This window comes from Tachyglossus aculeatus, chromosome 16, assembly GCF_015852505.1.
Source record: "Tachyglossus aculeatus isolate mTacAcu1 chromosome 16, mTacAcu1.pri, whole genome shotgun sequence".
NCBI classification, from domain to species: Eukaryota; Metazoa; Chordata; class Mammalia; order Monotremata; family Tachyglossidae; genus Tachyglossus; species Tachyglossus aculeatus.
In genome coordinates, this window is record NC_052081.1 from 46286729 (window position 1) to 46312918 (window position 26190).

Sequence of the window (26190 nt, forward strand, 5' to 3'; positions counted from 1 at the left end):
GACCAGGCAGTGTGGCCTTGTGGAAAGAGTACAGCGCCGAGAGCAGCACGGCCCAGCGGATAGAGCTCGACTCTGGGAGTCAGGAGGAGCTGGGTTCAAATCCTGAACCCGCCATTTGTCTGCCGTGTGACCTTGGGCAAGTCGCTTCATTTCTCTGGGCCTCAGTTTCCTCATCGGGAAAATGGGGATTAAGACCGTGAGCCCCACGTGGGACAGGGACTGGGCCTTGTATCGGCCCCGGCGCTTAGTACAGCTCCTGGTATATAGTAAGTGCTTAAATACCACCACCACCACCGCTACTATTACTACTTCTACTGAGTGGAGACCTGGTTCTAATCCTGACTCTGCCAGTGGCCCTCTGTGGGACCTTGGGCAAGTCTCTTCACTTCTCTGTGCCTCAGTTCCTGTTACTTTTAAAGGGGGGGATTTCATACCTGGCCTCCCTCCCCCACAAACCGAGAATCCCATGTGGGACAGGGGTAGTGTCTGCTCTGTTGGCACTGTATCTACCCCAGCACTTAGCCCAGTGCTTGGCACCAAGTAGTTGCTTAAAAACCGCAGTTTTGATTAACCCAACAGCCTCGGCTCAAAACCACCTAGCAAGGATAATAATAATACTAATGATGACATATATTAAGCGCTTACTATGTGCAAAGCACTGTCCTAAGCGCCGGGGAGGTTACAAGGTGATCAGGTTGTCCCACGGGGGGCTCGCAGTCTTCTTCCCCATTTACAAAAGAGGTCACTGAGGTTCAGAGAAGTGAAGTGACTTGCCCAAAGTCACACAGCTGACAATTGGCGGAGCCGGGATTTGAACCCATGACCTCTGACTCCAAAGCCCGGGCTCTTTCCACTGAGCCACGCTGCTTCTGTCTTGTAACAGCTTGGGCCACGTGCACACAGAGACCTTTTGTACAGGGTAGAGGGTGCGACAGAGACATTTTTCCAACAGCGGTGATGGTCTGCACTGAACCACCCACCTTCTCTTCCCTGGTGTTTTTGTGATCACCCTGCGAACGTTATAGAGAAGCAGCGTGGCTCAGTGGAAAGAGCACAAGCTTGGGAGTCAGAGGTCCTGGGTTCAAATCCCGGCTCCGCCAACTGTCAGCTGTGTGACCTTGGGCAAGTCACTTAGCTTCTCTGTGCCTCAGTTACATCTGTAAAATGGGGATTGAGACTGTGAGCCCCACGTGGGACAACCTGATCACCTTGTGCCCCCCTCAGCGCTTAGAACAGTGCTTTGCACGTAGTAAGCGCTTAACAAATGCCATTATTATTATTATTATTGTAAGACAACCTCCAGGGAAAAGGGTCCTTGTGACATCCTGTGAGTGGGATCCTTCCAGAGGGGGCAGGCGGTTTTGCCAGGCGGTTTTGCCTCCAAGAGGAGCCCCAACCCTGGCTTCCGGCTGGCGATCAATCGATCTGTTATAATGAGCACTTACTGTGTGCAGAATACTGTACTAAGCGCTTGGGAGTGTACAATATAGCAGAGGTGGCAGGTGCCTCTTCACGGTGCTAGCGCCTCTTGGCTCATCCATCCATCTCCCCAGCTGCCCCCTTCCCCCCCTGCAAAAAAAATGGTCAATTGGTCATTCAATTTTTACCTTTCTTTTACTGAGCGCCCATTGTGTATGTGGCGGCTGGGACAGTAGATTGAAGGCGGAAGACTTGATCTCTGCCCACCAGGAGCTACACACTCCAGGGAGGGAGGCAGCTGCAAAATACATTACCAAAATGAGGCAGGAGAGAATGAAAAGGCGCGGAGGTGAATAAATAAGTGGTTAGAGAGAAGGGTTTGTAAACCATTCTATGTGCAAGGGCTGGGCGGGATGGGGAGGGGAAGCAGATGACCCACAGTAGGCAGGAGGAGCAGGCTTTTGGGGGGCACCAGAAGGGTGAGGGGGACGGGCCCATTAAGAGTCTGTGTCGCTAGGGAAGGGCAGGGGTGAGAAGGAAGAGACACTAGCCATCTCCTCCTCGCCCACCCCAAGGGAGCAGAGACCCGATGTCCCCGGCCTTCTCCGGAAGGCCGAGGCAGGGCTCCTCTCCGGCCCCGTTTGCCTTCCTGCCCGACGCCCCGCTCGGCTTCCGGAGGACCGGGATCAGAACCCATCTGCCCTCGTCCAGCCGGGCCCCGCTCCCCTGCCCTCGACCTTCACCCCGGGCTGTGCCCGGGCAGCAGGAGCAGGATTGTTCTGCGGCCTGTAAGAGGTAAAAGTCGAGTACCTGAGGATTATTTTTTCTAACAAAAATACAAAAAAGAAGCATATTCCCTCAACTCCCAGAGCGGGACGGTCCCCCAGGGCCACAGGTCTGAAGCCGCTTTGGAGAATGCCCCGGGTGAGGGGCCCCTCGGGCCAGCGAGGGCAGGGTGGTGGTCCAGGAGCTCAGGCCAGAGCCTGGGGAGCCCGAAGGCATCCAGGAGCCCAGCCCCGCAGCAGGGGTCAGCCCGAGGCCCCCAGGGCAGCCCAGATGGGCAGGGGAGGGGGCTGCCCCACCCGGGACACACATTGGCCCCTGCAGGCTGTTTCAGCTCAGCCCTGTTCAGCCCTGCCAGCACATGGGGATTTCACACCTCTGCCCGCTCAGACATGCTCTCTCTCCCTTTCTCCTCACTCTCTCTTCAATCTCCTCTCTTTTTCTCTCTTCCCTCCTCCTCTTTCCCCTCCCCTTCTCTCTCTTTTCCTCTTCCCCTCCCCTCTTTTTTTCTCCCCTTTACCTTTCCCCTCCGCTCTCTCTCTCTCTCCTTTTTCTCTTCTCCTCCCCTCTCTTTCTCTCTCCCCTTTTCCTCTTCTCCTCCCCTCTCCCCTTTTCCTCTTCCCCTCCCCCTCTCCTTTTCCTCTTCCCCTCCCCTCTCTCTCCCCTTTTCCTCTTTCCCCTCCCCACACTGCCCTTTTCTTCTTCCCCTCCCCTTTCTCTCTCCCCTTTTCCTCTTCCCCTTCTCTCCCTTTTTCCTCTTCCTCTCCCCCCTCTTCTCTTTTCCTCTCCTCCTCCCCTTTCCCCTTTTCCTCTTCCCCTCCCCTCTCTCTCTCCCCTTTTCCTCTTCCCCTCCCCTTTCTCTCTCTCCTTTTCTTCTCCTCCCTTCTCTCCCCTTTTCCTCTTCCCCTCCCCCCTCTCCCTCTCTCCCCTTTTCCTCTTTCCCCTCCCTTTTTCCTCTTCCCCTCCCCTCTCTCCCCTTTTTCTCATTCCCGTCCTCTTTTTCTCTCCCATTTTTTTCTCCCCTTATTTCTCTCCCCCCTCATCTCCCTTTCACAGGCACGCACACACAGGCCTGGAAGTCAGAGGCTCCACCATGGCTGTGGGACCGTGGGCAAGTCACTTCACTTCTCCATGCTTCGATTTCTTCATCTGTCAAGTGGGTATTTGATACCTGCTCTCTCCCCTACTTGGACTATAAGCCCCTTCCGGGACAGGGGCTGTGTCTGATTATCTTGGCTCTATCCCGGTACTTTGGGCAGCGCTGGGCACACAGTAAGCGCGGAAGAAATACTACAATTACTGCCGTCATCCATGAGGCGGCTGTCTGACTTGCTCAGGCCCGGGAGCCGGGGCCGCTCCGAGTCCAGACCTCCCTGGGGGAAGCACAACGGCTCTTATAAAGAGCCGGGTCGTAGCCAGCGGGAGTCGACTCCAGGCCAGGCTCCGGCCTTCAGCCTTCCTGGCTCAGATGCGGGGCCCTCGCGGGAGGCCGAGGAAGTTGGCCAATCACTGAGGAAATTGGCCAATCACTGCCTGACCTCTGGGTCTGCCCTAATGCCAAGGTCCCCAGGGATTGGCGTGAGTGTCCAGCTTGAGGGTCAGCAGCCACTGCAGAGCTCTTGGCTCCTGACCATATAATGCCCGGGCTCATAGCCGGAGGGCCTGACCCTCGAGCAGCTCTGGACCTCCGGGCTCCCCGGAGCCACGTTGCCAAGTCCCGGCGGGTCCAGAAATGCCGCCTCCTCCTCCTCCTCAGATCCCAGTGAAGTTTCCTCATCACCTGAGAGACTGTGTGGGCCCCTTGCCGTGGCAAAGACCAAGGTCTGCAAGCAGATAAAGGGCTCCTCGGGGTCGAACGGGGCCTGGGCGGCCCCCTTCTTGAGGTCCCGCATCCTGGGAGCATCCCAAATGGAGGCAGAGGGGCAGCCTCCCAGCTCCCCGGCTGTGAGAGGCGCCCACTCCGAGACCTCGGGCATTAGGGGGACATCGGCGTTTCGGCTTAGCTCCTGCCGCTTCCGTTGCCCGTTCCCGGTGACGTAGCCGTTGGTGAAGGGCATCTCCCAGGATGATGAGGAGGAGGAGGCGGAGGAGCCGGAGATTCCACCAGCCCCACCCTCCGAGTCGGGGTGCAGGGCCGGGGACCCCCCACCCTCCACGTCGTCCCCCTCTGATTCCATCTCCCCCAGGGAAGGCGCCGAGGCTGATGGGGTCCCCTCTGGGAAGGGTGGAGGCTTGAGGTAGGGCCAGAAAACATCTCTGTCATCTTCATCTTCCTCCTCCTCCTCCTCTTCTGAACCAGGGGGGTCTCTGGCAGGGGGTTCGGGCTTCCTCGGGGCGGCAGGGCCCTTCCTGGAGCAGACTGTCAAGATGCTGAGGACCTCCAGTGTTCTCGCCTCCAAGGGCCTGATGGGGAGTCTGGAGCCTGAGAAGTCCTGTTGGAGTGATGGAGTTGTGGGGGAGAGGAGGAGGAAGAAGAGGAGGAGGAGGGAGAGGAGAAAGGCATCAGTGGGTGGTTTAGATTTAAAGGCACTGTGGGTTTGCGATTGGGCGGACCTGATTCTCTGCCTCGGACCTCCCTAGTCCTCCCCAAGCTCAGCGTGGGCAGGGGACGTTTCTACCAAGTATGTCGTATTGTACGCTCCCCAACGCTCAGTAGGACAAGGCGCAGTGATAGAGCAGCGGCCTGGGAGTCGGAAGGTCGTGGGTTCTAATCCCGGCTCCGCCACTCGTCGGCTGCGTGGCCTCGGGCACGTCACCTCACTCCCCGTGCCTCAGCTCCCTCATCCGTCAAATGGGGATTAAGACCGTGAGCCCCGTGCGAGACAGGGCCCGTGTCCAACCCGACTTGTTCGAATCCACCTCACCCAGATTAACAGGTTTGGGGCAGGAGGCCTGAGGCGGGAAGGGAAGGAAAGCTGAGGCAAGAGGGGCAGGAGGCCTGGGGCAGGAAGCACGGGCCAGTTGATTGACTTACCAGAGCTGGGGGCATCTTGGCCTGCTTGGCCCAGGCGGCCCTGAGGAGGAGGCAGGAGACGGGCGCGCACAAGAGCAGCAGGAGCACAAGCAGAGGCAAGCCCGTCCGGAGTAGGAGGGTCCCCTTCTCTTCTGGGTGGGGAGAGAAACCGAGACCTCAGGGACCCAGGAGGTCTCCCACCCCCACGTCCGACCCCATCCCTCCTCCCCCCATCCATCCCGATCTCCCCCCCCCCACATAATAATAATAATAATGTTGGCATTTGTTAAGCGCTTACTATGTGCAAAGCACTGTTCTAAGCGCTTGGGGGGATACAAAGTGATCAGGTTGTCCCACGTGGGGCTCCCAGTCTTAATCCCCATTTTACAGATGAGGGAACTGAGGCTCAGAGAAGTTAAGTGACTTGCCCAAGGTCACACAGCAGACATGTGGCGGAGCCGGGATTCGAACCCATGACCTCTGACTCCAAAGCCCGGGCTCTTTCCACTGAGCCACGCTGCTTTCTACATCCCACATCCGACTCCATCCCGTCCAAGGGCTTTTTTTTTTTTTTGGATTAGTAACACCAAGCCTGGAGCTAATACCCAGTATTATATTATTTTGTTAATGATGTGCATCTAGCTTTATTTCTATTTACTGTGATGACTTGACACCCGTCCACATGTTTTGTTGTCTGTCTCCCCCTTCTAGACTGGGACCTTCTCTAGATGTTGCCAACTTGTACTTCCCAAGGGCTTAGTACAGTGCTCTGCACACAGTAAGCACTCACTCAATCAATCAATCAATTGTATTTATAGAGCACTTACTGTGTGCAGAGCACTGTACTAAGCGCTTGGGAAGTACAAGTTGGCAACGTATAGAGACAGTCCCTACCCAACAGTGGGCTCACAGTCTAAAAGGGGGATAGATAAATAAATAAATACGATTGAATGAAATGAATGAACGACTCACATTCCACCCACTCCCTACCTCTACTACTGACCTCAGGCTGTACCCTCACCCCTGCTCCTTCACTGAACGATTCCCACTAGATTGTCACCTCTCTGAAGGCAGGGATTATGGCTCCCTTCTTGTAGCATACTCTCCCGAGCGCTTAGTACAGCGTCCTGCACATACTAAGGGCTCAAGAAGTACCACTGATTGTTGTTGTGCGTGTGGCCCCCACCCTCCTCAGCCTCACCTCTGGATCCCAGCTGGAGGCACTGGGGTGGGGAGAAGAGGCTGTGCTTGGGCGTAAAGATGGTGTAGGTGGTCCTGGCGCTCAGACAGTAGTTCCCGCTGATGGCTGGAGGGGTGCTGATCTCCACCACCTGGCCCATGGGGTTTCCCGGGTACTGCATCTGCGGAGAAGCATGATAATAATAATAATAATAATAATAATGGCGGTATTTGTTAAGCGCTTACTGTGTGCCAGTACAGTGCTTTGCACACAGTAAGCGCTCAATAAATACAATTGAATGAATGAATGAATGACTGGACTAATCGCCGGGGTGGATACAAGCAAACAGAGAAGCAGCAGGGCTCAGTGGAAAGAGCACGGGATTTGGAGTCAGAGGTCATGGGTTCGAATCCCGGCTCTGCCAATTGTCAGCTGTGTGACTTTGGGCAAGTCACTTCACTTCTCTGGGCCTCAGTTCCCTCATCTGTAAAATGGGGATGAAGACTGTGAGCCCCCCGTGGGACAACCTGATCACCTTGTAACCTCCCCAGCGCTTAGAACAGTGCTTTGCACATAGTAAACGTTTAATAAATGCCATTATTATTATTATTATTATTATTATGGGGTTGGACACAGTCCCCGTCCCCCATGGGGCTCCAAGTCTCACTCCCCATTTTCCAGATGAGGCGACTGAGGCCCATTCATTCATTCATTCATTCAATCGTATTTATTGAGCACTTACTGTGTGCAGAGCACTGTGCTAAGCGCTTGAAAAGTACAAGTGGGCAACATCTAGAGACAGTCCCTACCCAACAACGGACTCACAGTCTAGAAGGGGGAGACAGACAGCAAAATAAAACATGGGGACGGGTGTCAAGTCGTCAGAACAAATAGAATTAAAGCTAGATGAACATCATTAATAAAATAAATAGAATAGTTAATGTGTACATGATGATGATGATGATATAGCATTTATTAAGCCAAAAATGGGCTCACAGTCTAGAAGGGGGAGACAGACAGCAAAATAAAACATGGGGGCGGGTGTCAAGTCGTCAGAACAAATAGAATTAAAGCTAGATGCACATCATTAACAAAATAAATAGAATAGTTAATGTGTAAACAATGATGATGATGATGATGATGATATAGCATTCATTAAGCCAACAACGGGCTCACAATCTACAAGGGGGAGACAGACAGCAAAATAAGACATGGGGACTGGTATCAAGTCATCAGAACAAATAGAATTAAAGCTAGATAAATAGAATAGTTAATGTATACAAGATGATGACGATGATGATGATATAGCATTTATTAAGCACTTACTATGTGCAAAGCACTGTTCTAAGCGCTGGGAAAGTTACAAGGTGATCAGGTTGTCCCAGGGGGGGCTCACAGTCTTAATCCCCATTTTACAGATAAGGTAACTGAAGCACAGAGAAGTTAAGTGACTTGCCCAAAGTCACACAGCTGGCAATTGGCGGAGTCGGGATTTGAACCCATGACCTCTGACTCCAAAGCCCATGCTCTTTCCACTGAGCCACGCTGCAAGAGAGAGGTGAAGTGACTTGCCCAAGGTCACACAGAAGACACGTGGTGGAGCCGGGATTTGAACCAACGACCTTCTGACTCCCCAGGCCCGGGCTCTATCCTCGTGGCCACGTCGCTGTTGAATGAATGAATGAATATTCTATTTATTTATTTATATTTATTCTATTTTATTTGGTTAATATGTTCTGTCTTGTTATCTGTCTCCCCCTTCTAGACTGTGAGCCCACTGTGGGGTAGGGACTGTCTCTAGATGTTGCCCACTTGTACTTCCCAAGCGCTTAGCACATAGCTCTGCACACAGTAAGCACTCAATAAATACAGTTGAATGAATGAATATTCTATGTATTTATTTATATTTATTCTATTTATTTTATTTGGTTAATATGTTTTGTTTTGTTGTCTGTCTCCCCCTTCTAGACTGTGAGCCCGCTGTTGGGTAGGGACCGTCTCTATATGTTGGCCACTTGTACTTCCCAAGCGCTTAGCACAGTGCTCTGCACACAGTAAGCGCTCAATAAATACGATTGAATGAATGCACATTCTATGTATTTATTTATATTTATTCTATTTATTTTATTTGGTTAATACGTTCTGTTTTGTTGTCTGTCTCCCCCTTCTAGACTGTGAGCCCGCTGTTGGGTAGGGACCGTTTCTAGATGTTGCCCACTTGTACTTCCCAAGCGCTGAGCACAGTGGTCTGCACACAGTAAGCGCTAGATAAATACGACTGAATGAATGAATATTCTATGTATTTATATTTATTCTATTTATTTTATTTGGTTAATATGTTCTGTCTTGTTTTAGACTGTGAGCCCACTGTTGGGTAGGGACTGTCTCTATGTGTTGCCAATTTGTACTTCCCAAGCATTTAGTACAGTGCTCTGCACATAGTAAGCGCTCAATAAATACGATTGATTGATTGATTGATTGATTGATTGTTCTCTGTCTCCCCCTTCTGGACTGTAAGCCCGCTGTTGCGTAGGGACCGTCTCTAGATGTTGCCCAGTTGTACTTGCCGAGCGCTTAGCACAGTGCTCTGCACACAGTAAGTGCTCAATAAATACGACTGAATGTTCTATGTATTTATTTATATTTATTCTATTTATTTTATTTGGTTAATACGTTTTTGTTTTGTTGTCTGTCTCCCGCTTCTAGACTGTGAGCCCACTGTTGGGTAGGGACCGTCTCTACATGTTGCCCACTTGTACTTCCCAAGCACTTAGCACAGTGCTCTGCACACAGTAAGCGCTCGATAAATACGACTGAATGAATGAATATTCTATGCATTTATTTATATTTATTCTATTTATTTTCTTTGGTTAATACGTTCTGTCTTGTTGTCTGTCTCCCCCTTCTAGACTGTGAGCCCGCTGTTGGGTAGGGACCGTCTCTAGATGTTGCCCACTTGGACTTCCCAAGCGCTGAGCACAGTGCTCTGCACACAGTAAGCGCTCAATAAATACGACTGAATGAATGAATATTCTATGCATTTATTTATATTTATTCTATTTATTTTATTTGGTTAATATGTTCTGTCTTGTTGTCCGTCTCCCCCTTCTAGACTGTGAGCCCGCTGTTGGGTAGGGACCGTCTCTGTACGTGGCCAACTTGTGCTTCCCAAGCGCTTAGTCCAGTGCTCTGCACACAGTAAGCGCTCAATAAATACGATTGAATGGATGAAGGAACGATGGACGGGGGGTCCGAGCCGTCCCTCTAACCCGCGCTCCCGGCCAAGGTGGTTACCTTCCTGGGCCTCCCGGCCTCCCAGAAATCCACGTCGTATTTCAGGGGCTCCAGACTCTCACAGACGGGAAGGAGGACGGTGGCGTTGATGATGAGGGCGGCCTCGAGTCTCCGCACCTCCAGGACGGGAGGGGCCAGCTCCACTGGAATCAATCAGTCACCCATCAATGGAATTTAATGAGCACTTACTACGTGCGGAGCACCATACTGAGCGCCCAGGACACCTGTCTACATGTTTTGCTCTGTTGCCTGTCTCCCCCTTCTAATGATAACAATGACAGTATTTGTTAAGCGCTGTTCTAAACGCTGGGGGGATCCAAGGTGATCCAAGGTGTCCCACGTGGGGCTCACAATCTTCATCCCCATTTTCCAGATGAGGGAAACTGAGGCCCAGAGAAGTGACGTGACTTTGGGCAGCTGACAATTGGCGGAGCTGGGATTTGAACCCATGACCTCTGACTCCAAAGCCCGAGCTCTTTCCGCTGAGCCACGCTGCTTCTAGACTGTGAGCCTGTTGTTGGGCAGGGACCGTCTCTATATGTTACCGACTTGTACTTCCCAAGCGCTTAGTACAGTGCTCTGCACACAGTAAGCGCTCAATAAATACGATTGAATGAATGAATAGGTTACCGACTTGTACTTCCTAAGCACTTAGTACAGTGCTCTGCACACAGTAAGCGCTCAATAAATGACTGAATGAATGAATGAATGGGGGCATCTACTACAACTGAATTAGCAGAAACGTCCTCTGGAAGACATCGGGTGGGTCAGGCCAGCGCATCGGACACCCGGGGGGAACCTAGCTTTGGCACATCATGGTTTTTGCATTAAAAAAAAAAATGGCATTTGTTAAGGGTTTATTCTGTGTCAGGTGCTGTACTGAACGTTGGGATGGATCATCAGGTTGGACCCGATCCCTGTCCCACATGGAGCTCACAGTCTCATTCCCCATTTCCCGGGTGAGGTAACTGAGGCCCAGATGAGCGAAGTGACTTGCCCAAGGTCACACAGTAGACAAGCGACGGAGCTGGGATTAGAACCCAGGTCCTTCTGATTCCCTGATCAATCAATCAGTGGTAGATATTGAGCATGTTTTGTATAACATGCCTGCTATGTGACCTCAGGCAAGTCATCATCATCAATCGTATTTATTGAGCGCTTACTGTGTGCAGAGCACTGGACTAAGCGCTTGGGAAGTACAAGTTGGCAACATCCCTACCCAACAGTGGGCTCCCAGTCTAAAACACTTCTGGCTCAATGGAAAGAGCCCAGGCTTTGGAGCCAGAAGGTCATGGGTTCAAATCCCGGCTCTGCCAACTGTCAGCTGTGTGACTTTGGGCAAGTCACTTCACTTCTCTCACTTACCTCATTCTGTAAAATGGAGATTAAAACTGTGAGCCCCCCGTGGGACGACCCGATCGTGTTTTAACCTCCCCGGCGTTTAGAACAGTGCTTTGTGCATAGCAAGCGCTTAGCAAATACCATCATCATTATTATTCTCTGTGCCTCAGTTACCTCATCTCTAAACTGGGGATTAAGACTATGTGGGACGGGGACTGCGTCCAACCCGATTTGCTTGTATCCACCCCAGCACTTACTACAGTGCCCGACACACAGTAAGCGCCTAGCAAATACCGTTGTTAGCGTTATTATTACTACGGCAGAAGACAGTACCAGGTGTTTTGGATCCCGCCGTCTCCTCTGTGGGTCATGTCATATGGAGTTGAGAACGGTCCCCTTCCCAAAGCAGACGCGCGGGACCGACGGATGCGCCGATGGAGTTGGGGGCTTTGAGCCCAAAGGTATACTGGGAAGGGGCAGGGCTTGGGATCAATCAATCAATCAATCAATCGTATTTATTGAGCGCTTACTGCATGCAGAGCACTGGACTAAGCGCTTGGGATGCAGATGGGGTTCACCCCGCGGTTGCGGTGGGCGCGGGGGCCGTCGGGGACCACCTCCCCCCAGGCCAGGTTGGGCAGGGGAGGGGCAGGACGGGGCCCACGTCCCCGACTTCCTCACCGTCATCATTATCATCATCAATCGTATTTATTGAGCGCTTACTATGTGCAGAGCACTGTACTAAGCGCTTGGGAAGTACAAATTGGCAACATCTAGAGACAGGCCCTACCCAACAGCGTGCTCACCGTCGAATATGTAGTCCAAATACTGGGATTCGGCCCAGGGAGAGCGGGCTCCGGGGGTCACGGCCCGCACCCGACCCTTGAACTTGATGTGTTGATTCTTCACCAGGCAGGTCAGGTCGCACGTCTGCTGGGCCCGCAGGTGGCACGGGGGCACCTTCCGCCACCGCTTCTGGTTCTCGAAGCTGGGCCGGGAGCATCCAGTCACCTCCAGGGTCACCCCCCTCCCACCCGTGGCCTTCCCCGATCAAATTCCCTCCTTCCCGGGTGGAAATTCGAAATCCCTCCACCCTCCCAGCTGTGGGGGACCTGGGGCGAGCCGCTTAAACTCTCTGCCCCCAGTTCCTTCCTCCGTAAAGCGCGGGAGAGTAATTCCCGCTGCCTCCCTCTCAACCGGAGACGTGGTGTGGATAAAGTAATAATGATAATGATGGTATTTGTTAAGCGCTTACTAAAAGCCGTCATCATCATCAATCAATCGTACTTACTGAGCACTTACTGTGTACAGAGCACTGTACTAAGTCCAAGTTGGCAACATATAGAGATGGTCCCTACCCAACAGTGGGCTCACAGTCTAGAAGGGGCAGACAGAGAACAAAACCAAACATACTAACAAAATAAAATAAATAGAATAGATATGTACAAGTAAAATAGAGTAATAAATATAAATAAATATTACTAAATAATAATAAATGCTTATTAGTACTCTTATTTATTACTTTGTAATAAATAATTACTAAGTAAATAAATATTTACTATGCGCAAAGCACCGTTCTAAGCGCTGGGGAGGTTACAAGGTGATCGGGTTGTCTCACAGTCTCAGTCCCCATTTTTCAGATGGGGCAACTGAGGCACAGAGAAGTGAAGTGACTTGCCCAAAGTCACACAGCTGACACTTGGTGGAACCGGGATTGGAACCCACGACCTCTGACTCCGCCGGGCTCTTTCCACTGGCTTTCCACTTAACTTCCCTGTGCCTCAGTGATAAAGTGATAGCCGAGCGCCCTGGAAAAACAGGAACGCTCGACAAATCGTGCCCCGTACGGTGCTCGGAAGGCAAGACGTTGTCCGCAGTCCTTGGAGGGAAGACAGACAGACCGGCACCACAAAGACCATAAACGAGGATAACGAGTGAGCTGAATCCCTGGAGCTGAGGAATCCTGGTAGTCCAAGGGTCAGGAAGCCAGAAAACAACAGGAAACCGGGATCAAAGGTTGCCTGAGTGGAGTGGTGCGTGTTAGGGGAGGACAGGGACTGTACCCTGTCCGGAGCAGGCCTGGGAGATCATCATCATCATCATCAATCGTATTTATTGAGCGCTTACTAGGTGCAGAGCACTGTACTAAGCGCTTGGGAAGTACAAGTTGGCAACATATAGAGACAGTCCCTACCCAACAGTGGGCTCACAGTCTAAAAGGGGGAAAAAAATAATGTTGGCATTTATTGAGTGCTTACTAGGTGCACAGCACTGTACTAAGCGCTTGGGAAGTACAAATTGGCAACATATAGAGACAGTCCCTACCCAACAGTGGGCTCACAGTCTAAAAGGGGGAGAATAATAACGTCGGTATTTGTTAAGCGCTTACTATGTGCCAAGCACTGTTCTAAGCGCTGGGGTAGATACAAGGGAATCAAATTGTCCCACATGGGGCTTACAGTCTTCACCCCCATTTTACAGATGAGGGAACTGAGGCCCAGAGAAGTGAAGTGACTTGCCCAAGGTCACACAGCAGACATGTGGGGGGAGCCGGGATTCGAACCCACGACCCCCGACTCCAAAGCCCGGGCTCTTTCCACTGAGCCACGGCATTTACAACACGGAGATCCAGCTCGAAGGCCCGTGTTGGGCCAAAGCAGGAAGGACCATCCCGGCTCTTCTTCCCCCCAGGTTTCGAGGAACGGGGGGCTCTGGCTTCCCGCTAACCGCGGTTGTTTCGTGGACGTCTGGGGCTACTGTAGTCCCAGAAGTCACCCCAGCAGCCTCCAATCAATCAATCGTATTTATTGAGCGCTTACTGTGTGCAGAGCACTGTACTAAGCGCTTGGCAAGTACCAGTTGGCAACATATAGAGACAGTCCCTACCCAACAGTGGGCTCACAGTCTCCAAGGGACAATAATTGTGTCATCAGCCCCGAGGAATCGGCAGTAATCCCGGCAGCCCCCTGGAAAACAGCAATAGTCCCAGCAGTCCCCAGGAAAACAACAGTAGTCCCAGCAGCTCCCGGGAACAACCGGAATTCCAGCAGCCCCCTGGAAAACAGCAGTAATCCCAGCAGCCCCCCGGAAGACAGTTGCCCCAGTAGCCCCCAAGTAGCAACAGTAGAACCAGCAATCAATCAATCAATCGTATTTATTGAGCGCTTACTGTGTGCAGAGCACTGTACTAAGCACTTGGGAAGTCCAAGTTGGCAACATATAGAGACGGTCCCTATCCAACAGTGGGCTCACAGTCTAAAAGGGGGAGACGGAGAACAAAACCAAACATACTAACAAATCCCCGGGAACAACTGTGATCCCAACAGCCCGCTAGGAAACAGCAGTGATCCCAGCAGTCCCCAGGAAACAACAGTAGAGAAGCAGCGTGGCTCAGTGGAAAGAGCCCGGGCTTTGGAGTCAGAGGTCACGGGTTCTAATCCGTGGCCACGTGTGGAGGCGCAAAGATCATTCGCTGAATCAGTAGTATTTAATGGACACCTAGTAGGTGAAGAACACTGTTTGCAGAGCGCTGTAATCAATCAATCGTATTTATTGAGCGCTTACTGTGTGCAGAGCACTGTAATAATAATAATGATAATAATAATGGCATTTATTAAGCGCTTACTATGTGCAAAGCACTGTTCTATGCGCTGGGGAGGTTACAAGGTGATCAGGTTGTCCCTCGTGGGGCTCACAGATTTAATCCCCATTTTCCAGATGAGGGAACTGAGGCCCGGAGAAGTTAAGTGACTTGCCCAAAGTCACACAGCTGACAATTGGTGGAGCCAGGATTTGAACCCATGACCTCTGACTCCAAAGCCCGTGCTCTTTCCTACTGAGCCACGCTGCTTCTCAGTACTAAGAAGTACTCAGTACTTCTCAGTACGCTGCTTCACTGTACTAAGCGCTAGCCCCTTCCTTCCTCTCCCCCTCGTCCCCCTCTCCATCCCCCACATCTTACCTCCTTCCCTTCCCCACAGCACCTATATATATGTTTGTACATATTTATTACTCCATTTATTTATTTTACTTGTACCTATCTATTCTATTTATTTTATTTTGTTAGTATGTTTGGTTTTGTTCTCCGTCTCCCCCTTCTAGACTGTGAGCTCACTGTTGGGTAGGGACTGTCTCTATATGTTGCCAGCTTGTACTTCCCAAGCGCTTAGTACAGTGCTCTGCACACAGTAAGCGCTCAATAAATACGATTGATTGATTGATTGATTGATTGATTGATTGATTACAAGTTCAGCACTGTACTGAACATCTGTTACGGGCAGTGCACCTCGTTAAGCTCTCGGGAAGGCATGTGCTCGAGGATAACCCATAGTGCTACCGGTGGGATGTCAGGATGGGAGCCGTTTCATCTTCAAGCGCTCAGTACAGTGCTCTGCACACAGTAAGCGCTCGATAAATATAACTGAATGAATCTTCCGCCACTAAGACCGCCACTAAGGGTGCAGTGACCGGCAGGATGGTGGGAGGAGGGAGATTAGAGAAGCAGCGTGGCTCAGGGGAAAGAGCCCGGGCTTTGGAGGCAGAGGTCATGGGTTCAAATCCCGGCTCTGCCAGTTGCCAGCTGTGTGACTTTGGGCAACTTCTCTGTGCCTCAGTTCCCTCATCTGTCAAATGGGGATGAAGACTGCGAGCCCCACGTGGGACAACCTGATCACCTCGTATCTCCCCAGCGCTTAGAACAGCGCTTTGCACATAGTAAGCACTTAACAAATACCATCATTATTATTATTAAGAGTTCTGCTCTGTGAAAGCTGGGGTCTGCTGGGGTGTCCGAGGCGGACCCCCGAATCCTCGGGCCGGAGGGACCGGGGGCACGGGAGGGTCATCCCGTCCCTCCCTCTGCCTCCGCACCCTCTCCAAGAGATGGTCAGGGATCCCCAGGGACCCCTTGGCCACATCCTTGCCAGCCGCTTCCTACCTCTGGTAGTTGACGACGTAGGAGGTGTCCAGTGGGTAGCCAGGGGCTGGGGCCCACACCAGGAAGATGCTGAAGTTTCTGGACAGCAGGGTCACGTTCTGAGGCGGGGCCAGCCCCAGACCACCTAGGGAAACACAAGCATCGTGGCACCGGCCTGCCTCGTCGTCGTCTTAGCCGCCCTCGGCCTTCCGCCAGCCTCAGGATCGGGCTTTGCGTTTGGAAGTCCACCAGGAAGGGCTCCGGACACAGAAAGAAAGAAGAGGAAGAAGGAAGGAAGAAAGAAAAAGAGAGAAAGGAAAATAGAGAAAGGAAGGAAGGAAAGAAAGAAGGAGGGAGGGAGGAAGAGAGAAAGAGAAAAAGAGAAAGAAAGAAAGCAGGAAAGGAAGGAAGGGAGAAAGAAAGGAGGAAAGGAAGAAAGAAAAGAAGGAAGGAAGAAAAAGAAAGAAAGGAAAATGAAGGAAGGAAGGAAAGAAAGAGAGGAGGAAAGGAAGAAGGAAAGAAAGGAAAGAAAAACAAAGAGGGAAAGGAAGAAGGAAAGAAAGGAAAGAAAAAGAAAGAGAGAAAGGAAGGAAGGAAAGAAAGAAGGAGGGAGGAAGAGAGAAAGAGAAAAAGAGAAAGAAAGGAAGGAGGAAAGGAAGGAAGGGAGAAAGAAAGGAGGAAAGGAAGAAAGAAAGGAAAGAAAAAGAAAGAGAGAAAGGAAAATAGAGAAAGGAAGGAAAGAAAGAAAGAAGGAGGGAGGGAGGAAGAGAGAAAGAGAAAAGAGAAAGAAAGAAAGAAAGGAGGAAAGGAAGGAAGGGAGAAAGAAAAGAGGAAAGGAAGAAAGAAGAGAAGGAAGGAAGAAAAAGAAAGAAAGGAAAATGGAAGGAAAGAAAGAAAGGAGGAAAGGAAGAAAGAAAGGAAAGAAGGAAAGAAAAGAAAGGAAAGGAAAAAGGAAAGGAGAAGCAGAGTGGCTCAGTGGAAAGAGCACGGGCTTTGGAGTCAGAGATCATGGGTTCGAATTCCGGCTCCACCACATGTCTGCTGTGTGACATTGGGCAAGTCACTTATGTCACTTATATGTGTTTGTAGGTATTTATTACTCTATTTTATTTGTACATATTTATTCTATTTATTTTATTAATATGTTTTGTTTTGTTGTCTGTCTCCCCCTTCTAGACTATGAGCCCACTGTTGGGTAGGGACCGTCTCTAGATGTTGCCAACATGTACTTCCCAAGCGCTTAGTCCAGTGCTCTGCAGACAGTAAGCGCTCAATAAATACGATTGAATGAATGAATGGGTCTGAAGCAAGGGCCTGCTTCAGCCCGGATGGGGGGGCCACGGTTTGCTCAGTGGCGATTAACGTCTGTCTCCACCTCCCTGCTGGACTGTAAGCTCATCGTGGGCAGGGAATGGGTCTGTTTATTGTTGTATTGTACTCTCCCAAGCGCTTAGTACAGTGCTCTGCACACAGTATGTGCTCAGTAGATACGACTGAATGATCAGACCCTTCCCACAGGGCAACGCGGCTGGGGGCTGGATTGGACCGGCAGTTTGGTGACCAGCTGTGTGACTTAAGCCCAGTGGCTTAACCTCTCTGAGCCCCAATTTCTTCCCACCCCAATCCTCTCCTGACCAGGATGGTGAGGAGGTTGGCGTGAGGATTTGGGTGATGGACCTATGAGGTTTTGGGGGAGCTTTCAGCTCCTCCGCCATCTCCATGAGTCCGGCCATTCGACCCGTCTTCCCTTCAACGTTTGCGCGGGAAAAGGGGGCGGTCAGTCTACCAACACCCATGATACGTTGGCTGGAGGGGGAGGCGAGGGGAACCCAAATAGTCGGCCGGCAATTTATCTGATTTTAATTTATTTTAGTTTCTGTCTTCCCCTCTAGACTGCAAGCTCCCTGCGGGGTGGGAATGGGTCTACCCACTCTGTTGGCCTGCTTCTCTAGACTGTGGGCTGGTTGTGGGCAGGAATGTGTCTGCTTGTTGTTGTACTGAACTCTCCCAAGTGTTTAGTACAGCGCTTTGCACATCGGCCAACTTGTACTTTCCAAGCACTTAGTACAGTGCTCTGCACACAGTAAGCACTCAATAAATACAATTGAATGAATGAATGAATCTTAAGCGCTCAATAAATACGATTGAACCCTCCCAAGCTTTCACTGACTGGAGGGCTGGGGACAGTGTCTAATTCATTCATTCATTTATTCATTCATTCAATTGTATTTATTGAGCGCTTACTGTGTGCAGAGCACTGTACTAAGCGCTTGGGAAGTACAAGCTGGCAACATATACAGACGGTCCCTACCCAACAGCGGGCTCACAGTCTAGAATTCTCCCCTTGGGAATTTTTCCCAGCTTTGCATAAAATCGACAATAATAATAATAATGATGTATTCGTTAAGTGCTTACTGTGTGCTAAGCCCTGTTCTCAGTGCTGGGGTAGATACAAGGTAATCAGGTTGTCCCACGTGGGGCTCACAGTCTTCATCCCCATTTTACAGATGAGGTCACTGAGGCACAGAGAAGTGAAGTGACTTGCCCAAAGTCACACAGCAGACAAGTGGCGGAGGCGGGAGTAGAACCCACGACCATCCATCAATTGATCAGTCGATCCATGAATGGTATTTTCTGAGCACTTACTGAGCGCAGAGCACTGTACTAAGTGCATGGGAAAGTACAATACGACAGAGTTGGTAATAATAATAATAATGGCATTTATTAAGCGCTTACTATGTGCAAAGCACTGTTCTAAGCACTGGGGAGAATACAAGGTGAGCAGGTTGTCCCACATGGGGCTCACAGTCTCAATCCGCATTTTACAGATGAGGTCACTGAGGCCCAGAGAAGTGGGCCTCTTCCTCCACCCCACCTCACCCACTCACCAACTTGGTCATACCCTCGACCTCATCATCTCCTACCGCTGCACTGTGTCCACCCTCACCAACTCTGTGATCCCTCTCTCTGATCATAATCTTCTCACCTGCCTCCTCACTCACACTCCTTTCCCCTGTAAATCCGTATTACTCCCTCACAGAGATCTCCGCTCTCTGGACCCCACCCATCTTTCGGAGCGCCTCACACCCCACCTCGCCGCCCTCTCCTCTCTACCCAGTCTTGATGATCAGATTACTGCTCTCAACTCTACCCTTTCTACTCAGCTAGACTCGCTCGCTCCCCTTTCCCTTCGCCGCTCTCGCACCACTAACCCACAGCCCTGGATCACTGCCACTGTCCGCCTCCTTCGCTCTTATGCTCGAGCTGCTGAACGCTGCTGGCGAAAGTCTAAACACCATGCCAACCTCGTTCACTTCAAGTTTATCCTTTCCTGCCTTGACTCAGCCCTCTCTTCTGCCAGACAAAACTATTTCTCCTCCCTTATTGACACCCATGCCCATCACCCCCGCCAGCTCTTCCGTACATTCAACTCCCTTCTCAGGCCCCCGGTTCCTCCCCCTCCTCCTTCCCTCACCCCCAACGATCTGGCCTCCTACTTCATTAACAAAATTCAATCCATCAGGTCCGACCTCCCCAAAGTCTCTTCCCCCCTTTCTCCAACCCCCCGGCTCTCAACACTCTCTGCTACTCTCCCATCCTTCCCAGCGGTATCCTCAGAGGAACTCTCCTCCCTCCTCTCAAGTGCTACTCCGGCCACCTGTGCTTCTGACCCCATTCCCTCTCATCTTATGAAATCTCTCGCTCCATCCCTTCTCCCCTCCTTAACTTCCATCTTCAACCGCTCACTCTCCACTGGTTCCTTCCCCTCTGCCTTCAAACATGCCCATGTCTCTCCCATCCTAAAAAAACCCTCTCTTGACCCCACCTCACCTTCTAGTTATCGTCCCATATCCCTCCTACCATTCCTTTCCAAACTCCTTGAACGAGTTGTCTACACGCGCTGCCTAGAATTCCTCAACAACAACTCTCTCCTCAACCCCCTCCAGTCTGGCTTCCGTCCCCTTCATTCCACGGAAACTGTGCTCTCAAAGGTCACCAATGACCTCCTGCTTGCCAAATCCAACGGCTCATACTCTGTCCTAATCCTCCTCGACCTCTCAGCTGCCTTTGACACTGTGGACCACCCCCTTCTCCTCAACACGTTATCTGACCTTGGCTTCACAGACTCCGTCCTCTCCTGGTTCTCCTCTTATCTCTCCGGTCGTTCTTTCTCAGTCTCTTTTGCAGGCTCCTCCTCCCCCTCCCATCCTCTTACTGTGGGGGTTCCCCAAGGTTCAGTGCTTGGTCCCCTTCTGTTCTCAATCTACACTCACTCCCTTGGTGACCTCATTCGCTCCCACGGCTTCAACTATCATCTCTACGCTGATGACACCCAGATCTACATCTCTGCCCCTGCTCTCTCCCCCTCCCTCCAGGCTCGCATCTCCTCCTGCCTTCAGGACATCTCCATCTGGATGTCCGCCCGCCACCTAAAGCTCAACATGTCGAAGACTGAGCTCCTTGTCTTCCCTCCCAAACCTTGTCCTCTCCCTGACTTTCCCATCTCTGTTGACGGCACTACCATCCTTCCCGTTTCACAAGCCCGCAACCTTGGTGTCATCCTCGACTCCGCTCTCTCATTCACCCCTCACATCCAAGCCGTCACCAAAACCTGCCGGTCTCAGCTCCGCAACATTGCCAAGATCCGCCCTTTCCTCTCCATCCAAACTGCTACCTTGCTCATTCAAGCTCTCATCCTATCCCGTCTGGACTACTGCACCAGCCTTCTCTCTGATCTCCCATCCTCATGTCTCTCTCCACTTCAATCCATACTTCATGCTGCTGCCCGGATTATCTTTGTCCAGAAACGCTCTGGACATATTACTCCCCTCCTCAAAAACCTCCAATGGCTACCGATCAATCTGCGCATCAAGCAGAAACTCCTCACCCTGGGCTTCAAGGCTCTCCATCACCTCGCCCCCTCCTACCTCACCTCCCTTCTCTCCTTCTACTGCCCAGCCCGCACCCTCCGCTCCTCCACCACTAATCTCCTCACTGTACCTCGCTCTCGCCTGTCCCGCCATCGACCCCCGGCCCACGTCCTCCCCCGGGCCTGGAATGCCCTCCCTCTGCACATCCGCCAAGCTCGCTCTCTTCCTCCCTTCAAGGCCCTGCTGAGAGCTCACCTCCTCCAGGAGGCCTTCCCAGACTGAGCCCCTTCTTTCCTCTCCCCCTCGTCCCCCTCTCCATCCCCCCGTCTTACCTCCTTCCCTTCCCCACAGCACCTGTATATATGTATATATGGTTGTACATATTTATTACTCTATTTATTTATTTATTTATTTATTTTACTTGTACATTTCTATCCTACTTATTTTATTTTGTTGGTATGTTTGGTTCAGTTCTCCGTCTCCCCCGTTTAGACTGTGAGCCCACTGTTGGGTAGGGACTGTCTCTATGTGATGCCAATTTGTACTTCCCAAGCGCTTAGTACAGTGCTCTGCACATAGTAAGCGCTCAATAAATACGATTGATTGATTGATTGATTGATTGAAGTGACTTGCCCAAAGTCACCCAGCTGACAAGTGGCGGAGCCGGGATTTGAACCCATGACCTCTGTCTCCAAAGCCCGGGCTCTTTCCACTGAGCCACGCTGCTTCTCCTATTAATTATTAATACTAATAATGGTATTTGTTAAGTACTTACTAGGTGCCAGACACTGTTTTAAGAACTGGGGTGGATACAAACAAATCAAGTTGGACATAGTTCCTGTCCCACATGGGGCTCACAGTCTCAATCCGCATTTTACAGATGGGAAAACTGAGGCACAGAGAAGTGAAGTGGCTTGCCCAAGGTCACACACACAGCAGACAAGTGGTGGAGCCGGAATTAGAACCCATGACACCCGGGCCTGGGCTCTATCCACTAGGCAATGTGGCACATTCCCTGTCCATAAGGAGCTTAAAGTCTAGAGGGAGGTGGAGTAAAATAAATAAATACGTTATGGAGATATGTACCTTTCAGAGAAGCAGCATGGCTCAGTGGAAAGAGCCCGGGCTTTGGAGTCAGAGGTCATGAGTTCAAATCCCGACTCCACCACTTGTCAGCTGGGTGACTTTGGGCAAGTCACTTCGCTTCTCTGGGCCTCAGTTCCCTCATCTGGAAAATGGGGATGAAGACTGTGAGCCCCCCGTGGGACAACCTGATCACATGGTATCCCTCCAGCGCTTAGAACAGTGCTTCAGTGCATAGTAAGCGCTTAACAAATACCATCATTATGAGAAGCAGCGTGGCTCAGTGGATAAGAGCACGGGCTTTGGAGTCAGAGGTCGTGGGTTCAAATCCCGGCTCTGCCAATTGTCAGCTTTCTGACTTTGGGCATGTCACTTAACTTCTCTGTGCCTCAGTTCCCTCATCTGTAAAATGGGGATTAAGACTGTGAGCCCCCCGTGGGGCAACCTGATCACCTTGTATCCCCACAGTGCTTTGCACATAGTAAGCGCTTAACAAATACCATTATTATTATTATTATTATTATTTTATTTACTAGGCCATGCGGCACATTCCCTGTCCATAAGGAGTTTACAGTCTAGAGGGAGGTGGAGTAAAATAAATAAATATGTTATGGAGATATGTACCTTTTATTTACTAGGCCTTGCGGCACATTCCCTGTCCATAAGGAGCTTACAGTCTAGAGAGAGGTGGAGTAAAATAAATAAATACGTTATGGAGATATGTACCTTTTATTTACTAGGCCATGCGGCACATTCCCTGTCCATAAGGAGCTTACAGTCTAGAGGGAGGTGGAGTAAAATAAATAAATACGTTATGGAGATATGTACCCTTTATTTACTAGGCCATGCGGCACATTCCCTGTCCATAAGGAGCTTACAGTCTAGAGGGAGGTGGAGTAAAATAAATAAATACGTTATGGAGATATATACCCTTTATTTATCTGGAGATCTGTACCCTTTAATGTACCCTTTTATTCATTCATTCAATCGAATTTATTGAGCGTTTACTGTGTGCAGATCATTGTACTAAGCGCTTGGAAAGCATCACCTTGTAATGCTATGGGATTGAGGGATTGAATATCAAGTGCTTAGAGACTGTAAATTCATCTCTAGACAGTAAACTCATTATTGGCAGGGAAGGTTTTTGTTAATTTTGTTATATCGTCCTTTCCTAAGCACTTAGTGCAGTGCTCCGCAGAGTAAGCGCTCAATACATACCACTGATTGATTAACGGGGCTAAAGCCAAGTGATAAATATGCATATATGTTTGTACAGATTTATTACTCTATTTATTTATTTATTTTACTTGCACATATCTACTCTATTTTATTTTGTTAGTATGTTTGGTTTTGTTCTCTGTCTAAACCCTTCTAGACTGTGAGCCCACTGTTGGGTAGGGACTGTCTCTATGTTGCCAACTTGGACTTCCCAAGCGCTCAGTCCAGTGCTCTGCACACAGTAAGCGCTCAATAAATACGACTGATTGATTGATTGATTGATGTAGTGATCAAGGCAGGACAGGATAAATGACAGCGTGACTCGGTGGAAAGAGCCCGGGCTTGGGAGCCAGAGGTCAAGGGCTCGAATCCCGGCTCTGCCACTTGTCAGCTGTGAGACTGTGGGCAAATCACTTCACTTCTCTGGGCCTCAGTGACCTCACCTGTAAAATGGGGATGAAGACCGTGAGCCCCTTGTGGGGCAACCTGATCACCTTGTAACCTCCCCAGCGCTTAGAACAGTGCTTTGCACATAGTAAGCGCTTAGTAAATGCCATCATCATTATTATTAAAAAGTAAAAGTTTAAAAGGAGTAATTTGGAATCAATCATATTTATTGAGCGCTTACTATGTGCAGAGCACTGTACTAAGCGCTTGGGAAGTCCAAGCTGGCAACATCTAGAGACAGTCCCTACCCAACAGTGGGCTCACAGTCTAAAAGGGGGAGACAGAGAGCAAAACCAAACATACTAACAAAATAAAATAAATAGAATAGATAGGTACAAGTAAAATAAATAAATAGAGTAATAAATATGTACAGACATATATACATATATACAGGACTAGAAGTAGACTGGAAGTAGGTGGGACTTCATTTCACTTCTCTGGGCCTCAGTTACCTCATCTGTCAAATGGGGATTAAAACTGTCAGCCCCCCGTGGGACAACCTGATCACCTTGTATCCCCCCAGTGCTTAGAACAGTGCTTGGCACATAGTAAGCGCTTAACAAATGCCATTATTATTATTATTATTATTATTAACAACATGATAGCTGTTTGGATGGAGAGGAAAAGGGGGATTTTAGTGCTTTGATGACAGGATTTGGTGACAGACAATGTGTGGGTTAGTCCAGTGCTCTGCACACAGTAAGCGCTCAATAAATACCATTGAATGAATGAATGAATGGGTTGGATGAGAGACAGGAGTCTTCAAAACCTTCAAAGACTGATTAAAATCACATCTCCCTTCCCTTCAAGGCCCTACTGAGAGCTCACCTCCTCCAGGAGGCCTTCCCAGACTGAGCCCCTTCCTTCCTCTCCCCCTCGCCCCCCTCTCCATCCCCTCATCTTACCTCCTTCCCTTCCCCACACCACCTGTATATATGTTTGTACATATTTATTACTCTATTTATTTTACTTGTACCTATCTATTCTATTTATTTTATTTTGTTAGTATGTTTGGTTTTGTTCTCTGTCTCCCCCTTTTAGACTGTGAGCCCACTGTTGGGTAGGGACTGTCTCTATATGTTGCCAATTTGTACTTCCCAAGCGCTTAGTCCAGTGCTCTGCACACAGTAAGCGCTCAATAAATACGATTGATGATGATGAAGTGACTCGCCCAAAGTCCCCCAGCTGACAATTGGTGGAGCCGGGATTCGAACCCATGACCTCTGCCTCCAAAGCCCGAGCTCTTTCCACTGAGCCACGCTGAATAACGGCATTTGTTAAGCGCTTACTATGTGCCAAGCGCTGTTCCACGCGCTGGGGAGGTTACAGGCTGCCCCACGCGGGGGAGGGCTCCCAGTCTTCATCCCCATTTTCCAGATGAGGTCACTGAGGCTCAGAGAAGTGAAGTGGCTTGCCCAAAGTCCCCCAGCTGACACTTGGTGGAGCGGAGATTTGAACCCAGGACCTCTGACTCCCAAGTCCGGGCTCTTTCCACTGAGCCACACTGAATAATGGTACTTGTTAAGCGCTACTATGTGCCAAGCGCTGGGGAGGTTACAGGCTGTCCCATGCGGGGGAGGGCTCCCAGTCTTCATCCCCATTTTCCAGATGAGGTCACTGAGGCTCAGAGAAGTGAAGTGGCTTACCCACAGTCCCCCAGCTGACAAGCGGCGGAGGCGGGATTAGAACCCATGACCTCTGACTCCCAAGTCCGGGATCTTTCCACTGAGCCACGCTGAATAATGGTACTTGTTAAGCGCTACTATGTGCCAAGCGCTGGGGAAGTTAGAGGTTGTCCCACGGTGGGGAGGGGGGCCTCACAGTCTTCATCCCCATTTTCCAGATGAGGTCACTGAGGCTCCGAGAAGTCTCCCCCTTTTAGACTGTGAGCCCACTGTTGGGTAGGGACTGTCTCTAGATGTTGCCAATTTGTCCTTCCCAAGCGCTTAGTCCAGTGCTCTGCACACAGTAAGCGCTCAATAAATACGATTGATGATGATGAAGTGACTCCTCCAAAGTCCCCCAGTTGACAATTGGTGGAGCCGGGATTTGAACCCAGGACCTCTGCCTCCCAAGCCCGAGCTCTTTCCACTGAGCCACGCTGAACAGTGGTACTTGTTAAGCCCTACTGTGTGCCAAGCACTGTGCCAAGCGCTGGGGAGGTTACAGGCTGTCCCACGAGGGGGCTCCCAGTCTTCATCCCCATTTTCCAGATGAGGTCACTGAGGCTCAGAGAAGTGAAGTGACTTGGCCAAAGTCCCCCAGCTGACAATTGGTGGAGCCGGGATTTGAACCCAGGACCTCTGCTTGCCAAGCCCGGGCTGTTTCCGCTGAGCTTCCCTCTGTGCCCCCCGGGTTTTGGGGGGTGCCCCCCGTGCCAAGGGGGGGGGGGGGTCCTACCTGGGGCGCGGAGCAGGAGGGGAGCCAGGGCCAGGAGGAGGCCATTGGGGGGCGGTGGCATGGTGGGCAGGGCACAGCTGTGCCCGCGGTGCCCGCGGTGCCCAAAGAATGCCCACCCGTGCCTGGCAGGGACACGCCCCCTCCCGGACCCCGGGGGAACGGCGCGGAGGCGGGCAGCCACGCCCCCTCCGGAAACCACGCCCACCCCCGAAGCCAATGGGAGCGCGGAAGAGAGACCGGGCCCCGCCCACGCGCAAAGCCACGCCCACACCCGCGGCCAATGGGA

The 26190-nt window shown here is 50.8% G+C and overlaps 1 protein-coding gene across 1 annotated transcript; it reads right to left on the bottom strand.

The window, feature by feature from the left end:
- Positions 1 to 3429: 3429 nt before the first annotated feature.
- IFNLR1 (interferon lambda receptor 1) lies at positions 3430 to 25978 on the bottom strand. The gene is made up of 7 exons (XM_038758387.1): positions 25905 to 25978; positions 15907 to 16030; positions 11777 to 11958; positions 9630 to 9772; positions 6357 to 6516; positions 5177 to 5307; positions 3430 to 4634 (listed from the first exon to the last, which is right to left on the bottom strand). The coding sequence occupies exons 1-7, from the start codon at positions 25963 to 25965 to the stop codon at positions 3801 to 3803; spliced, it is 1635 nt and encodes a 544-aa protein (XP_038614315.1). The 5' UTR covers positions 25966 to 25978; the 3' UTR covers positions 3430 to 3800.
- Between the last annotated feature and the right edge of the window lie 212 nt (positions 25979 to 26190).

Excerpts from the sequence above, each read along its gene's own strand:
- IFNLR1 (XM_038758387.1), bottom strand. The coding sequence starts at position 25,965 with ATGCCACCGCCCCCCAATGGCCTCCTCCTGGCCCTGGCTCCCCTCCTG. Across the intron at positions 11,959-15,906 it reads TACGTCGTCAACTACCAGAG|CTTCGAGAACCAGAAGCGGT; the intron begins GTAGGAAGCGGC and ends CTCCCGGCCCAG. Across the intron at positions 5,308-6,356 it reads CCTCCAGCTGGGATCCAGAG|AAGAGAAGGGGACCCTCCTA; the intron begins GTGAGGCTGAGG and ends CTCCCCACCCAG.